The 16,390-nt window shown below is 36.7% G+C and overlaps 1 protein-coding gene and 1 pseudogene across 1 annotated transcript in view; both read left to right on the forward strand.

Moving 5' to 3' along the window:
• DPY19L4 (dpy-19 like 4) overlaps positions 1 to 16,390 on the forward strand; it is a 60,665-nt gene that overhangs the window by 29,739 nt on the left and 14,536 nt on the right. The window contains exons 8-13 of the mRNA XM_060127995.1: positions 4,146 to 4,280; positions 6,776 to 6,907; positions 7,009 to 7,107; positions 7,666 to 7,739; positions 10,885 to 11,043; positions 11,932 to 12,051. Of these exons, the coding sequence (XP_059983978.1) occupies positions 4,146 to 4,280; positions 6,776 to 6,907; positions 7,009 to 7,107; positions 7,666 to 7,739; positions 10,885 to 11,043; positions 11,932 to 12,051 (719 nt within the window). The remainder of the gene's footprint in view (positions 1 to 4,145; positions 4,281 to 6,775; positions 6,908 to 7,008; positions 7,108 to 7,665; positions 7,740 to 10,884; positions 11,044 to 11,931; positions 12,052 to 16,390) is intronic.
• Positions 658 to 1,036, forward strand: LOC132508160 (large ribosomal subunit protein eL22-like; annotated as a pseudogene).

Raw genomic sequence — 16,390 nt, forward strand, 5'->3', positions numbered from 1 at the left:
GAAGCATCCACAATGAGAAGCCTGTGCAACACAACAAAGAGTAGCCCCCACTCGCTGCAACTAGAGAAAAAGCCTGTGTGCAACAACGAAGACCCAATGTAGCCAAAAAATATATATAAAAATAAATAAATTTTTTTTAAAGTAATACATCTACATTGTACAGATGGTAAAAAAAAAAATTCAGTCATTGCAAATGGATAGATATACAGTGAAAAGTATATTTCCATTCAGTTTACTGTTGTTTACCAAGGACTTGGTGCTTTTTGAAGGGATCCAAGAATAGCTTATACTCCTATTTCAGTTTACATTTCGTTTCTCCTTTTTTATTTAACCACAATTATTTTTCTCTGTTTTGAAAGTATTCCATAATATTCTCCCTTCTTCCCTCCCCTTCCTCTTTCTCTTTTTTCCTCTCTTCATATTAAGGTAAAGGAGGAAAATTGTCCTTAACAGTTATTTGATTATTTATAACTAACCACTCATCTGGTATTCAAGAGTACACAGCAAGAGCAAAATATCTATGAAAATATTAAAGGAGTAACAATATTAAGGATTCTATAAAAACATGGTAGTAAAAAAAAGCAAGTTTACTGTATTCTTAACCCTTCAGCTTAAAACTCAATTTTTTAAAAAGCAAAACTGCTCTTTCTGCCTATGATGGTGCCCGTTAAAAATCTCATGGCACAGGGTGGGCAAAGAAAAGAAGTAGGTCCTAAAGTTTACTCTTGACTATACCCATTCTGTAGAAGATGAAGTCACGGATGCTGCCAACTTTGAGCAGTTTCTTCAGGGGAGAAAGTGAATGGAAAAGCTAGGAATCTTGGTGGAGGTGTAACAATTGAAAGAAGCAAAAGCAAGATTACTGTAACTTCTGAGGTGCCTTTTTCCAAAAGGTATTCGAAATATCTCACCAAAAAATATTTGAAGAAGAATAATCTGTGACTGGTTATGCGTAGTTGCTAACAACAAAGAAAGTTATGAATTGCGTTACTTCCAGATTAATCAAGATGAAGAAGAGGAGGAAGACGAGGAATAAAACTCAGTTATCTGGTATATTTTGTATGAGTTCTTGAATAAAACTTAGGAACCAAAAAATATATCTATATAAAAAGCAAAACTGTCCAATCCTTCAATTATGTTTGCTTCCCCTTGAACTTACCCTATACACACATGCCTTTGTGTGTGTGTGTGTGTGTGTGTGTTGAAATCTAAAGAAGGTTTGTACCTGAGTTAATAGTATTGTATCAGTGACAATTTACTGGTTTTTTTTTTTTTTTTTTTTTGCGGTACTCGGGCCTCTCACTGTTGTGACCTCTCCTGTTGCGGGGCACAGGCTCCGGACACGCAGGCTTAGCGGCCATGGCTCACGGGCCCAGCCGCTCCGCGGCATATGGGATCTTCCCAGACCGGGGCCGAACCCGTGTCCCCTGCATCGGCAGGCGGACTCTCAACCACTGCGCCACCAGGGAAGCCCAATTTCCTGGTTTTGACAGTGTATAATGGTCGTGTAAGATATTGTCATTGAGGGAAGCTGGGTGAGGCAGTCCATGGGAATTCTTTTTCTTTTATGGCTGTGTTGGGTCTTTGTTGCTGTGCACAGGCTTTCTCTAGTTGAGGCGAGAGGGGGCTACTCTTGATTGCGGTGTGCCGGCTTCTCATTGCGGTGGCTTCTCTTGTTATGGAGCACGGGCTCAAGGCGTGCGGGCTTCAGTAGTTGTGGCACGCTGGCTCAGTAGTTGTGGCTCGCAGGCTCTAGAGCTCAGGCTCAGTAGTTGTGGCACATGGGCTTAGTTGCTCCGTGGCATGTGGGATCTTCCCAGACCAGGGATTGAATTTGTGTCTCCTGCATTGGCAGGTGGATTCTTAACTACCACACCACCAGGGAAGTCCCATGGGAATTCTTTGTACTGTTTTTGTAACTTCATGTGAACTAATTAAAACTAAATATATATATGTATTTTTTATTATAACTTTTTTACATGCATTCCTTTTCTGGGGGGAAGGGTGTATAATTGTATGAATTTTTATCATGTGTAGTTTCAAGTAATCATTACCATAATCAAGATGTGTATGTATATATACACACACACTATACGTCACTTATGTTACCCCTTAATAGTCATATCTTTCCCTCAGCCCTAACCTCTGGCAACCATAGATTTGTTCTCTGTCACTGTAATTTTATCACTTTGAAGGGTTATGTAAATGGAATTCTGTAGTATGTTATCCTTCAAGATTGACTTTTTTCATAAAGCCTAATGCCATAAACACCTATCCAAGTGATGTTGCATGTACCAGTAATTTGCTCCTTTTTGTTACTGAGTAGTAGTATAGGAACATGGATATTTTAATCATATATTTTGTACTTTGCTTTCCACTCTTCAGACTAGATCTCATGGTCCCAGTTGCATCAGGATATCCAAGCTCAGATCTTTTGTGCAGTTACCTGGAGCCATCCAGAGATATCTGTGGTTGATTACTGAAACCCATTTACTGTTACTTAAGTAATATATATAAAAAAGCTGACAATAAAGGCATAGTTGAAAATGAAGTGAGAAAGGTAAGGGGTAGACAAGAGTGCATAGAATTTTGAAAATGTCCAGAGAAAGGAGAAACTTAGGTCATTCTCCAGATTGTGTTTGACATGTGTTCCTATTACTATTATTATTTTTAATTTGGCGGCACCGCACGGCATGCGGGATCTTAGTTCCCTGACCAGGGGTCCAGCCTGGGCCCTGCCAGTGAAAGCGCCGAGTCCTAACCACTGGACCACCAGGGAATTCCCTCTATCATATTTTCACCGCATGTTCTTAGAGTAGTTTGAGAATAAACCTTTGGAATTGGCAATTTGTTTCATTATACTGTAGCTTTTCGCTAGCATCCCCAAAGTAATCTCTAAGTGGCCAGTAGGTTACTTAAGCTGAATCTAGATCTGACCCTTCATTGATTTCTGGAGCTGGTTTTTCTGAGGATAATGGTTTTAGGCCTGGTTATTACAGTTCTGTTGTTCCACATGAGAAGATTTCCAGAACACTTTCTCTTACAGCTCTGGTGATAGATAGAGCAGAAGCTTATGTTATTCTATTAGTGCTGAGCCCTTCTGGGCCTTGCCCTTGATATGTGATCAACTGGTGGAATTTTTCCATCTCTTTCATTTTGTTATCTGGTCTTAATCTTATTCAGGATGCTGAAAAATTCTTACATCTGCTGATGGTCTGAGGTATCTCTGACTCTGGAATTTATCATTGAGTATAGTCAGCTGAGTCTGAAAGATTTAGTTTTAGAGAACACAGTTCTTATCTTAGGTTTCTTGACTTGACTCTTATTGTCCTTTCATTGTTCTTATCAGAACCAATTGTTTTGACACTATGGCTGATGGAGGAATTAGGAATAAAAAGGTAGGTCCCTAGAAGAAGTTGAGACTGTTGCTAGAAATATGCTAAGACTTGGTTTCTCACTAAGGGATCACTTGGGAGATGACATTTGGAGGGACAGAATAGACTTTAGCCAGGCATATTTCAGGCAAGGGCAGTGAAATCCTTGTGTTTAGTACTTTAGCAGATGAAAACAGCTGAGAGTTTTATATGGTTGACAGTATAAACTTTGGGAAAAGGTAAGGCCACACTGTGCTGAATGGAAATGAAAAAAGAAATGGACTTTTTTCCATGGGGTGTGGAATGGGCTGAGACATAAATAGACTAATCACATGGAAGCTCTTAGGAAAATATGAAGCACCAGGGAAGTGAAAATATTATAGAGTGAAAGGAGTTACTTCCACTGTAACTAAAGCCGAGCAGTCAAGTCTAGTAAAAGCCACCATTTAAAAATATTTTTTATTCCTTTATCTCTTTTGGGGTGAAAGAAAATTGTACTAAATTTTCTTTTTTTCTTTGTCTTCCTGAAGTTCTCAGTATAATGTTGAACATTGAAGGGCAAGTGGTTGATTTCTCTTTAGAGTGCTTGATTTAAGATCTTATTGTTTATGTAAGGATTTAATAATTATGTGATTTAAAAACAAAATTTCAAAAATTGTGTAGCCTTAAAGTGGAAGCAGTAACAGAGCTGCAATATTTGAGGTAACAACCTCATAGATTTTTATAGTAATGAAGCTGTTGATATTTAGTTTCTTTCTTTGTTTTCCCTAGAGGTTTTGCTACTTGTTGATGAGTGCTTCAACTTACACATTTATGATGATGTGGGAGTACAGCCACTACCTCTTGTTTCTTCAAGCAATATCTCTCTTCTTGCTAGATAGTTTTTCACTGGAGCAAAGTGAAAAGGTATTATGGCATTTCAAAATTATGATTTTAAATCTAGAGAATAAATGTCTTTATAGGATTGTATAAAACCACTTAGCTTTTAAGCTTAATTTGAAATGTTTTAATAGGCTCTGATTTATACTTCTACTCAAAAGGTTGCTAAACTTATTCTCCCCTAGTCCTTTTAGAAGCACTTTGAAATTCCCTTAAACATGGTCTGCTTAACCAGAGTCACCCCTGTGCTTCCTCTCTATTTCTAGCTACTTCTCCATCTTCCCTTTCTGTTTCTTTAAAAAAAGAAAAAGGTGAAATATAGGAATGTACAAAAGAGTATATGCATGCTGTATATACAATGTATAGAAAAAATATGAGTATTTGAACACCCAGGCCAAGATATGGAGCATATGAACACTAGAAGCCCCTTTTTCTTAGTCACATCCTGCTCCCTCCCCATCAGAGGCTAACTGTCCTGAATTTTGTTAATCCTTTCCTTCTTTTTCTTTATGTTTTTTTACCACCTATCTGTGTATTCCTAAAACTATGTTGTCAAATAATGTATTGTTTACTTTTGCCTGATTTGCTTCTGAGATTCATCCCTGGTGATGTACAGAGCTATATTTCATTCATTTTTATTTACTGATGTATTCTATTGCTGATGAACATTTCAGGTTTTTTCCAGTTTATTGTTCATATGACCAATGCTGCTGTAACATTTTTATACATGTCACCTGGCACAGAAGTGCAAGATTTTTCTAGAATATATAGTGGAATTACAAGTCAAATTCATAGTGGAATTACAAGTCAAAGGATGTGTACATATTCAATCTAACTAAAGATACCAAGCCTTTCCCCAGAATGGTTATATCAATTTATACTTGTCAGCAGTAAAGGTTCCCATAAACATTTTGTTCCTTTATCTTTTTCTCTTTTGCCCTCTCATCTTTTTTTTTTATTTATAAACATGTATTAAGTATTTAATATGTTGTCTAAGCCAGAAATTTGGGAATCTTCTCGCTCTTCTCTTCCTTTTCTTCAGATGGTCCAGAATTCTGATGAGTACCAACATTTAGGTTATTTCAATAGAGAGAATTTAATATAAACAATCATTAACCAAGTATAAAGTTGTTAACTTGTTAAATGAAAAGGTAATAAGTACCTGAAAGTATTATAGAGGTAGCAACTTCAGGAAGCAGCTACCTCCCCTAGAGCTGAGGGCTGAAAGGAAGAATTTGGAATTATTAAAACGTAGAAGCTTAGAGGAGGGAACCCCGTGGAGCTGAAACAGACTTCTGAGGAAGGGCCACTGCTCAGCTTTGCTGGTATCTCTGAACTGGGGAGAAGGGCTCTGTGGAAATGGGACCCAGACTTCTGAGAATGGTACTCTGGCCAGCTGATTCTGCCATCTCTGGGGTAAGAAGATGTGATACAGCTCGTTCTTCAAGTGTTAGAGAAACTGCAGCTGCATCCAGCTGCCTTAACAGGAAGGAATTAACTCTGTTGGAGTGAAGAAGCATTGCTGAGGTGATCCTCCCAGGAGCTGCAGGCTGCAGTAAGGAACACGCCCCTGCTCTCTCCTCCAACTCTTATTATCTCTCGCTAACATGGATTGGCAGAGATTAATAGGGAGCCAAATGAAAAAGCAGAAATGTAGACTGAAGAAGCCGGCCCCAGCATTATGAGGCCGGGATAGAGGGATAGGTTTGGAGCTAAGAGAACCAGCAGCCAAGATGAAAAAATAGAACATTACCAGCACCCAGAAGATCCCATAATGCCCTCTCTTGTCATTGCTTCAGCCTCCCGACAGTGAGGTATCTTTTTAAAAAATGGCTCTGGCCTTTTTGGGATTTTTTTTCTTTTGGTTTTTTTTTCTTTTTTTAACTTTTAACACTCTGCCTTTTGATTCCTCCCCCTCCCCCCAACTAGTGTCTATATTTTGTCTTAGTTCTCCCCTTTCTAAAAGGAATTTATTTTACGGCAGATTAAATTATTATACTATAGAATTTTAGAAAAGAAATATAGTAAGACATAACTTTCCTGGGAGATCTTCTATTAGGAAATTGAATTTAACTTTCTTATTGTCACTGTTAAATGGACCAAGTGCGAAATCCTTTTCTCTGGTGCTACATTTCATGGGAGTATATTTTCACCGGATAGGTTTTGGGAACTGCTGCTAATGGTTATGATTTTTGATTTATGCAGCTTGATGTTGCATAGATGGACAAGACAAACCAAGTGAAATTAAGTCAGAGCCTGGGATTAAAGAAGGTTCTTCCAGTCTGATTTAGACATCCATGGTTTCAAAGCTTTTTACTTTGCGGAGAGTTCTTTCTAAAAAGGAAGTGATAAATTAGTTACATCCCATGGCATTAAAACTACGAATTGAATGGTTGTAAATATAATACTGTCCAAAATTATAGTAGAGCATTTACTTTATAATTGTAGTCAAATCTTACGTAATGAAAATATGTACAATAAAATTCATTTAATTCTCATTCATTTTATTTTTGTCCCAACAGGTTCATGAAGTTTATAAAATCTATATATTTTCTCTCTTTCTGGGATATTTACTGCAGTTTGAGAATTCGGCTTTATTGGTATCTCCTTTATTAAGTTTTGTAATAGCCTTAATGCTTGCTAAGTGCCTTCAGGTAATTAGAATTGCCTTTTTATCATTCTTGGGGGGAATTTTTAAATTGTTAATTTTTTTAAACCTCACTTCTTTGTTCATATAATTTTCCTCCCTGCATAGCTGAATGTGAAGAAAGGAACTTTCGTGGCTAAAATAATGAAAGTGATTAATTTTTACTTGGTGTGTACTCTGACAGTGACATTGAATATTATAATGAAAGTAAGTAACTCTGTGTTTGAGATTCATGTGGTAGAGCAAATTGAATAATGAAATATACTGGGCTAAATTTTAACGAGAATAATGGGATAGCAAAGTAAGAGTTTGTACAGTAACATGTTTAGTTGAACAATAATCATACCTAGTATATTAGGTGCGAAAATAGGATTCTGAGTCTTTCCTATAGAAATACTTTTTAAAAATTACACTTTATTTTTCATTTAATTTAAAATGTCATCATTACCCAATTAACACTAAGTAATATATGGAATAAATTCAGATGAGTCAAAGACATTCAAAAGAGTGGGTAAGTTATTTAAGCCAGGTGGGATAAGGTTAAAATCTTCTTACTACCCCATTATAGTTTTATGCTTAACTATAAGGCAATGTGATTGACTATGCCAATAAATCTCCTTGCTTCATAGTTAGATCATGTATTTTTAATTCATATTTTTTGTTTTGTGGTCTTGCTGTATTTTCTAGTTCTAGTATTGGACTAAAGCATATTGCTATAAACTTAGCTAATAGTTCTTTGTTGTAACTAGTGTTTTTCTCCTTCAGATGTTTGTCCCCCACAAAGAAAATGGACATATGCTGAAATTCCTTGAAGTAAAATTTGGACTAAATATGACTAAGTAAGTTTTAGATTATGTAAGTTTACCTAACTCTATAGCACTTAGAAGATAAAGAGCAAAAATAATCAAAGGAGGGAGTACACACCTAATTACATACCACTTAGAAAATAATTTGGGATATTACAATATCTAGAAGAAATAAGACATCAATACTTTTCTCATTTAAAAAAAAATCTCATTTAGGTCTTTTAAAATTAGATATACTTAAACCTCAATAGCATCACAGTATGTTGAGGCTACTTTCCTTGATGAGGAGTGATGATACAATCTAAGGTCAGAATAAATTAAAGATTTAAAATGAATAAAGAACCAAGGAAATTTTAACCACTAACTGCAAAATGTTATATTACAAAGAGTATGGGTGTAGATCAACTATAGTTCAATTAAAAAAAAAAAAGTTCATGATATACTCCAAATCTATACTTTAAAAAAAAAAAGGGCATAGGCATTAAAAATGGGGTGGTCAGTAAGATATTTATTTCATAGCAAAGAATCTTATCTTTGGTCATAATAGTGGATTGGACCAGAAGCTGACTTTTTAAATTCAAAAATAGTGTTGTACCTTTTGTTGTTTAAATGCATTTTTTAAATCTAAAATAAAATAAATGATTTTATGTACTGATAGAGTCCATTTGCATAACAGAAAATATATATTTACCTATACATATCTCAAGTTCATATAGTAGACCGTAGAATCTTATAATCGTTTGCTGGGATTACATGGGATTTTAGATACTGTGAATGAAATTTTATGTTGTGATATATCAGTTAACCAAGTGTTTGACATTGCTTAGACACTGGAGAAACCTTCTGAAGTGTAAATCGTATATGGCTATCTAGTAAGATAAAAGGATCCTTTAAGAGGCCATGTGCTTCATAAAGGTAGGGACCATGTCTTTTTCAGGTGTATTTGTAGGCCTGACACTCAGCAGGCAGCTAGTAAAAGTTGGTTGCAGACCTCCATAATTGACTGGCCTTTTCACTGATTTTCTCTTTAACCTTGGAAGACTCTAGAATGAGCCTAGCATTAAGCTCTGCTTTTGTCCAGTGTTTCTTAGTTGATGTTCTATAGTGCGCCTTTGTTCCTCATGTCAGGTACTAGGCTTCACAAGGTAATATACTGGGTATTTTAAGATTAAGACTTATTAATCTTGTCCTTAAGAATATTGCTGGCTCATTAGATAGTTTTTATACAATTAATGGCATGGGTGGTGTAAATAATAAGTGCCTTGTGTGCAAATGTGCCAATTGGATATCAGGATTTGTAATTCACCAGAATTTCAGGAGACATTTCTGTTGAGACGGAATTTTAAGAATCAGTAAAGAGGGCTTCCCTGGTGGCGCAGTGGTTGAGAGTCCACCTCCTGATGCAGGGGACACGGGTTCGTGCCCCAGTCCGGGAAGATCCCACATGCCGCAGAGCGGCTAGGCCCGTGAGCCATGGCCGCTGGGCCTGCGCGTCTGGAGCCTGTACTCCGCAACGGGAGAGCCCACAACAGTGAGAGGCCCGCGTACCACACACACAAAAAAAATAAATAAAATAAAAAGATGTTAAAAAAGGGGCTTCCCTGGTGGCGCAGTGGTTAAGAATCCGCCTGCCAATGCAGGAGACACTGGTTCGAGCCCTGGCCCGGGAAGACCCCACATGCCGCAGAGCAGCTAAGCCCGTGCGCCACAACTACTGAGCCTGTGCCCTAGAGCCTGCGAGCTGCAGCTACTGAAGCCCGCGCGCCTAGAGCCCCCGCTCCGCAACAACAGAAGCCACCGCAATGAGAACCTGCGCACAGCAACGAAGACCCAACGCAGCCATAAATAAATAAAGAAAAGAAAAGAAAAGAATCAGTAAAGAAGTGTTAATAAATATTTATTTAATGTGCAAGATACTGGGCCAGGTACTCTGGGGGATACAAAAATGACTACGATCTAACGCATAGCAGATTGCATTAAGCACTATAATAAAGGGATAATTAAAGTGCCATGGGAATATGGGGAAGGAAGGATTGAGACGGGGGTTATGGAAAGAATATCATTAAATTGGAATTTGAATTAGACCTTATAGAATCAGTTACTTTAGTAGGCAGATTTTTAAGACGTGCTTTCGTCCTAGGTACAAAATATTTTGATGGCAGCCTCTTTGATACAGTTGAATAGCTGTTTGCCACATTGTGAAACTTTAACCTTTTAGTTTAAACCCAGTGATTTGTGAAGCATTCTCAATCCATCCGTGACCACTCCTGAACATCATTCCATCGCTCACCTCTTCCCCCAGGGCTAGGAATTTGAGAATTAAATGGAGGTTGAAGATGGATTGGGAGTGAGAATGCAGATAAATCTACGTATAACTAGGAGGCTTGTTGATTATATTTAGTGTGGGTTAAAAAGAAAAAAGTTTATCCTGACTGTTATAGCTCAAAAAACTTACATTTCACATTTTATGATTTCTGTCTTAATAATTAGATACCTCTTTTTAAAATGGGTCCTAGTCAAGTTACATTTATCAATATAAAACAGGGCTGTCCAATAACAATATGACATTAGTTGCATACATAATTTTCTAGTAGTTGCATTAAAAAAAAGTAAAAAGAAACAAGTGAATTTAATTTCAATAACGTACTTTATTTAATCCAATATATTAAAAATGTTATTTTAATGTGTAAACAATATAAAATTATTGAGATATATTTTGTATTTTTTAAATTCCTTTCTTCTTGATTTTTTTATCTTTGAAGTCCAGGGTGTATTTTGTGCTTAAAGACTATCTCCATTTGCACTGGCCACATTTCATGTGCTATTAGCTACGTATAGCTAGTGGCTATCATACTGGACAGTGCTGTTAGAGGTTAGACAGTTGAATTTTTTTGTTATCTTCCAGGTAAAAATAGAAAGTAAAACTCCCCTAAAACTGTATTGGGTTCTAGAGATGGTCACATTGCTGGATCATAAAAATGTAGTTTTAAATTTATTAGGGCAGTTTGTTGAGGAGGGTTACTAATGCTATTATTTTCATTTATAAAGGGTATGACCTTTCTGTTGTAAGTTAACGGATTTAGGAAGTTTTTACTTTTTACTGAGATGGAAAAAATAATTTTAAGTTCAGTACTTTAAAACATCTGTGATTTTAATATCATGCTTTTGTTTTCTGTAGGAATTTTACAATGAATTGGCTCCTATGTCAAGAATCCCTTCAAGCACCATCTCAAGAATTTTTTTTGCGATTGACACAGTCTTCTTTATTACCTTTCTATATTTTAGTGTTAATTACTTGTTTTCTTTCTATGATTCAAGTTATTTTTAGGAGAATTAAGTAAGTACCTAGGAGAACCAATCATATTACTAACTAATAAATTATGGAAATATAGAAAACTTATTTTTAATATCCTTCCAATATTTGTGTGTTTTAGAGTTTCTAATTGAATTCTCTTTATCAGTGTATAAAATATCATTATAAGTTAAGTAGATGAAATTCAAATTTAAGCTTATACATCTAAATATGTAAGATTCATATTTATTTATTTAGGCAGTGCCGGGTTTTAGTTGCGGCACATGGAATCTTTAGTTGCAGCATGCATGCGGGATCTAGTTCCCCGAGCAGGGATCGAACCCAGCCCTCCAGCATTGGGAGTGTGGAGTCTTACCCACTGGACCACCAGGGAAGTCCCTGTAATGTCCATTTTTAATACAGGAATAATATTTAAATAATCAGTTAAACTTTTACAGACTAATTTACTCAGATTTTTTATTTACTGTAAGCATAATTTTTTCTAATTACTTGAAACTAGTAGTATAAGTGATTTCAAATTATAAAGTTTGACTATTTAAAAATATTTTTATCAAACTTGAAAGGAGGCTGTGTGTAGTAACTTAATTTTGAGAACTTAGTAATTCAAATTATTATTTAACTGTATTGATTTAACAATCATTAGTTTAGTGATAATTCATCTTGGAAAAGGAACCTATGTATCTTTTTTATTATATTTCCTGAACTTTCATGTTTAGTCTTTATTGAGGCAGTTGTCTTCAAGCTTCAATAGCCATTTTCAAAGACTTGGAGATACCTAAGTTAGGTATTTGACCAGCAGAATATACTTTCAAATTTTAAGAACTACCTATATTTTTTTAATGAAGATATTAAAGATCTTTGATTTTTCAAATAAATATTTTCAAAGTAGTAAAAAAACATTTCTTTCAGTAGTGGTAAGTCCCTGAAAGAAACTATTACGCTTGAAGATGGACAAATTGGAGAAAGGCCAGAAATAATTTATCACGTGATTCACACTATTTTATTGGGCTCTCTTGCAATGATTATAGAAGGGTAAGTGTATATTTGAGCCATTTGTTTTTACAAAGAATTGTCCTTTCTAATGGTAGTTAATGGATACTTTGAAGAACACATTTATAAAAACACTATAAAAACTCAAAAAAACCTTAATCTAACTGGAGTTTAGAGAGGTGTTTATAGTACAGTGAACCGATATTTACTTAGTAATTTATTTGTTCAAAAACTATTGAATGTTTTCCAAGGGCCAGGCATTGTGCTAGGTGCTGGGGGTACAGTGGTGGACAAGATTCTCTAACCTTATGTGACTCACGGTCTATTGAAGGTGACAGATGCTAACCACACAAAAATAAAATTATAACTTTGATAAGCGAAGGAGAGGTAAATGGTGTTATGAGGGTGAGGGTGAGGGTTCAATATACCCTTTTCTTTGAAGTTTGACTCAGATGAGAAATAAGACATAGGAGTATGAAATGGTTCCGAGCACCCAATTTCAAAGTGGGGAGGAGGTTTCTTCATACCAACAAACAATTCTCTGGACACCAGCTGGGTATCCTACAATTCAACTCAATTTTGACTATCTGCCAGAAGTACCATCAGAATCTACAGGCTTGGGTTCAGTCCAACAAGACTCCTCTGCTACCTCTTCAGACACCAGTTACAAGTCCAGGTTGTCACCTGTGTTTCTGGTGAACTGGCTATAGATCAGAGGTTCCCAAGACCCCCTCCTCAGGTTTGATTAATTTGGTAGAGCAGCTCACAGAACTCAGAGAAACATTTTACTTACTGGTTTATTATCAAAGGATATAAATCAGGAACAGCCACATGGAAGAGGTTCATAGGGCAAGGTATGGGGAAAGGGCTGGAGCTCCCATGCTCTCTCCAGGAGAGAGAAATCCCTACATGTTCACCAACCGGGAAGCTCCTGAACCCTGTACTTTTGGTTTTTTATGGAGGCTTTATTACATAGGCACGATTGATTAAATCATTGGCCATTGGTGATTGAACTCAGCCTCCAGCCTCTCCCCTCCCCAGAGGTCTGGGGGTAGGACTGAAACTTCCAACGCTCTCATCACCTGGTTGGCTCCACTGGCAACCAGTCCCCATCCTTAGCTGCTTTCCAAAAGTCGCCTCATTAACATAATAAAAGATACATTTAAGCTCTCAGCGCTTAGGAAATTCCAAGGGTTTGGGGAGTTGTGAGCCAGAAACCCGTGGTCAAAAACCAAATATAAGGAATATATTTTGGTCATCTGAATGATTCTGATTCTGATAAAAGTTGCATTGGAGAACTCTTTTTCATGTGTGACCAAAAGGCCTTTGAATATCTTCCACCCCAAACTGAGTTTAGTCCTTAAATTTCAGGCCTTCCCTCTTGAATGGCCAGAGCCTTGGTAAGCCTGCTGCACCTATATACACCCATGCTGCAAAAGGAAGATCCAAAATGTAAAAGCCTATAAGTGTTTGTTGAGTATTGTCACCTCACACTCACAAATCAGATAAATTGCTGCCACAAGGAGGAACAGTTAGGGTTCTGAAGTATAGGGAGGGGAATAAAAGCAGGGAGAGGTGAAGAATATTGATACAGTATAAGATTTAAGTTTCCTTTAATTATGAATACAGATACAGAATCACAGTCATTTTAGCAGTACCCGTGGTGCTTTCACCAACAGAAAGCATAGTTATTTTCTCATTGTACTGGTTTTTTACAGGTATCTTGAATATTGTTTATATACATCACTACTTCAAAATTATAGTAACTATTAGACCTGCATTTAATGTATTAATAAACAAGTACAAATATTGCTGTATTACAAATACAAATTTTATTATTTAATATCAGTATTTCAGTATAATTGGTTTCCTTTGTAAGCCTATGTATTTTATGCATTTAGAAATGTTTTCTTATAAGGGGTCCACAGACTTTATCAGACTGCCAAACCCATGACAAGGGGGTATCTCTATGGAAACTTGAAGTGAGAATAAGTTTCACTCTAATAATTAGCAATCCATAGTACCTAAACAGGATGAAGAAGTGTATTAATCCATGAATATTTTAAGTGATTCAGGGTTTGATTCTCATCTTGTTGCCTAGTAGTACTAGAATTTGGAGCATGGTTTACCTTTTTCCCCTCCTTCCCCTCCTTCCTCAGTTTTATTTCTCTCTGAAAAAGAACTTTTTGTTATTCCCACCATTCTTCCTTGTTGGATCTGTCATTTTAAGTTCAAGATCCCTTTTTTGAACATGTAATCTGCATTATTCTATCATTGGTCCTTGATTCTCTAATTTACTCACTAGACCTCTAAGACACGATCATCTATTCATGCAGATAACTTGCATGGTCCCCTAGGAGGTGCCAGGCACTCCACCAGGTAGGCAGTAGGGATTAGAGAGAGATGAAATCTAGTCTTTTTGAATCTTTTCAGAGTTCCTATTCTAGATAAGTAAACCAAGAGCTAGAACAAAGTAAAATACTATGAGAAAGGTATACAGAGGGTGCTCTGGGCATCCAGAGGAGAGGTACTAACTCACTTGTGGAAGGTAGGTAGGGGAAATCAGCTTAAGGGAGATTTTCTAAACAGGGCCACAGTCTTGAGAGATAGAGATTGGCCAGGCTGTCAGTTTTCTCGTGTGTGTGTGTGTGTGTGTGTGTGTGTGTGTGTGTGTGCGCGCGCGCGCGCGCGTGCGTGTGTGTATAATAATCTGGGAAAAAGAAGTATTCTTTGGGAACCAATACTATGGGACGAATGTGAGGGAAATAGCGAGATATGTCCGGAAAAATAAGCAGGGAACAGATCAAATGTTTTAAGCAGAAGTTTGATATGATCAACTTTACTCTTTTATGGAAAATCTCTCGGGCAGCAATGATTGAGAAAGATTTGAGGAAAACAAGATTAGAGGAAGATAAACCAGTTAAGAAGGTATCATAGTAGAATCTAGAAGTGAGTAGCAATGGAGATGGAGTAAAGGGGCCAAAACTAAGATATTTGGGAATTGGAAACTAAATAAGGAGTTACAGGGACTGTGGTGGAGGGATCCTAGGAAGAGTTGCAATTCAGAAGCCAAAAGAAGAGTTTTTAAAGGATATGATCAGAGAGAAAAGAAGGTGAGGAAAGAGAGATGAGTGTAGACTTCAAGAAGTCTGGCTATAAAGGGAATCAGAGGCTAAGGCAGCAACTAGAGAGGGGTGCAGTTTTACCAGGAGGGAGAAACTTGTGTGCATTATGGGATGGAAACACTGAGATTGTTCTGCAAACTCTGGCTGGAACTCTAATCATTTAGGGAAGTAGTGGAAAAAACCGAAAAGGTATGTCGGGACCATATTTTAGAGGGCCCTGAAAACCATTTGGGTGAGTTTTCATTTATTTCTGTAGGTATTGGGAAACTAAAGATTTTTGAACAGAACATGTCTTCTCATAGTTATGTTTGAAGAGGATTCATCTGGCATTTGGTTGAATTGGAAGAGAATTTAAAAGTTGAGATGTTAATTAGCTGGCTACTGACATAAAATGGTAAGGAGAGGTTGTATACCAAGAAATCAGTGGATTGGCACAATGGTCCAGTGTCTAGAGCAGAGAGTTTGTGTTCCAAGGAATGTCATATACATGTAATTCAATGTGAGTAGTCTCTCCTGGAGTTATAAACCAGACTCTAGTATTGATTCTGGCTGACTGGAAAAATAGGTTTGGTATTTTCTGAAATGGGGAAGTTATTGGTTGGAGGAGTTACTGGTTAACCAGAGGAAACGAATGCAATTCCTCTGTCTTAGCAACATGTATTCTATATACATCCAGCTACTTCTCTCAAAGCCTGATTCAGTATTCATTGTTTTAAACCTTAAGTACATTCTCAAATTGGTCCTTTTGCTTTCATATCACCCTAGACCTTATATAAATTTTTTATACTTATTTTCTAATTGTTTCCCATGTGTTCAGTTTTATTCCATCTTAATAAAGCCCTCCTTGAGGGCTGTAGCCATGTCTTGTTTTTCTTTTTTTCTCTCTAGTACTTTGGTCACCCTGAAGTGTATGATCAATAAATTTTTATTAGATGAATGTTACTTTGTTTTCCCCATTTCATAGCTTTGCTGTTTTATAAAACCAAAATAGTTCACATTTATACTTTGGCCTCATATTCTTCTAGTCTCTTTTGAGTTTGTCATCAAAGAATATATCTTAGAAGGATCTTATTGTTTCCTTAGTCTTAGCTACAAAAGTTATCTTCTGAGATGTTATTTTTCCTTGATAATCTGTGTGAAGCAATGACATCCACAGAGTTTTCTGAACTCTTCCTCTTCTGTCTTCAGCTTTAACATCACCTAGGGTGATGGGTTTCTTTTGTTTCCTGTACAAGTTACAACTTAAAGTAAGGTAC

The sequence above is a fragment of the Lagenorhynchus albirostris genome, chromosome 17 (genome assembly GCF_949774975.1).
Source record: "Lagenorhynchus albirostris chromosome 17, mLagAlb1.1, whole genome shotgun sequence".
Taxonomy (NCBI): Eukaryota; Metazoa; Chordata; class Mammalia; order Artiodactyla; family Delphinidae; genus Lagenorhynchus; species Lagenorhynchus albirostris.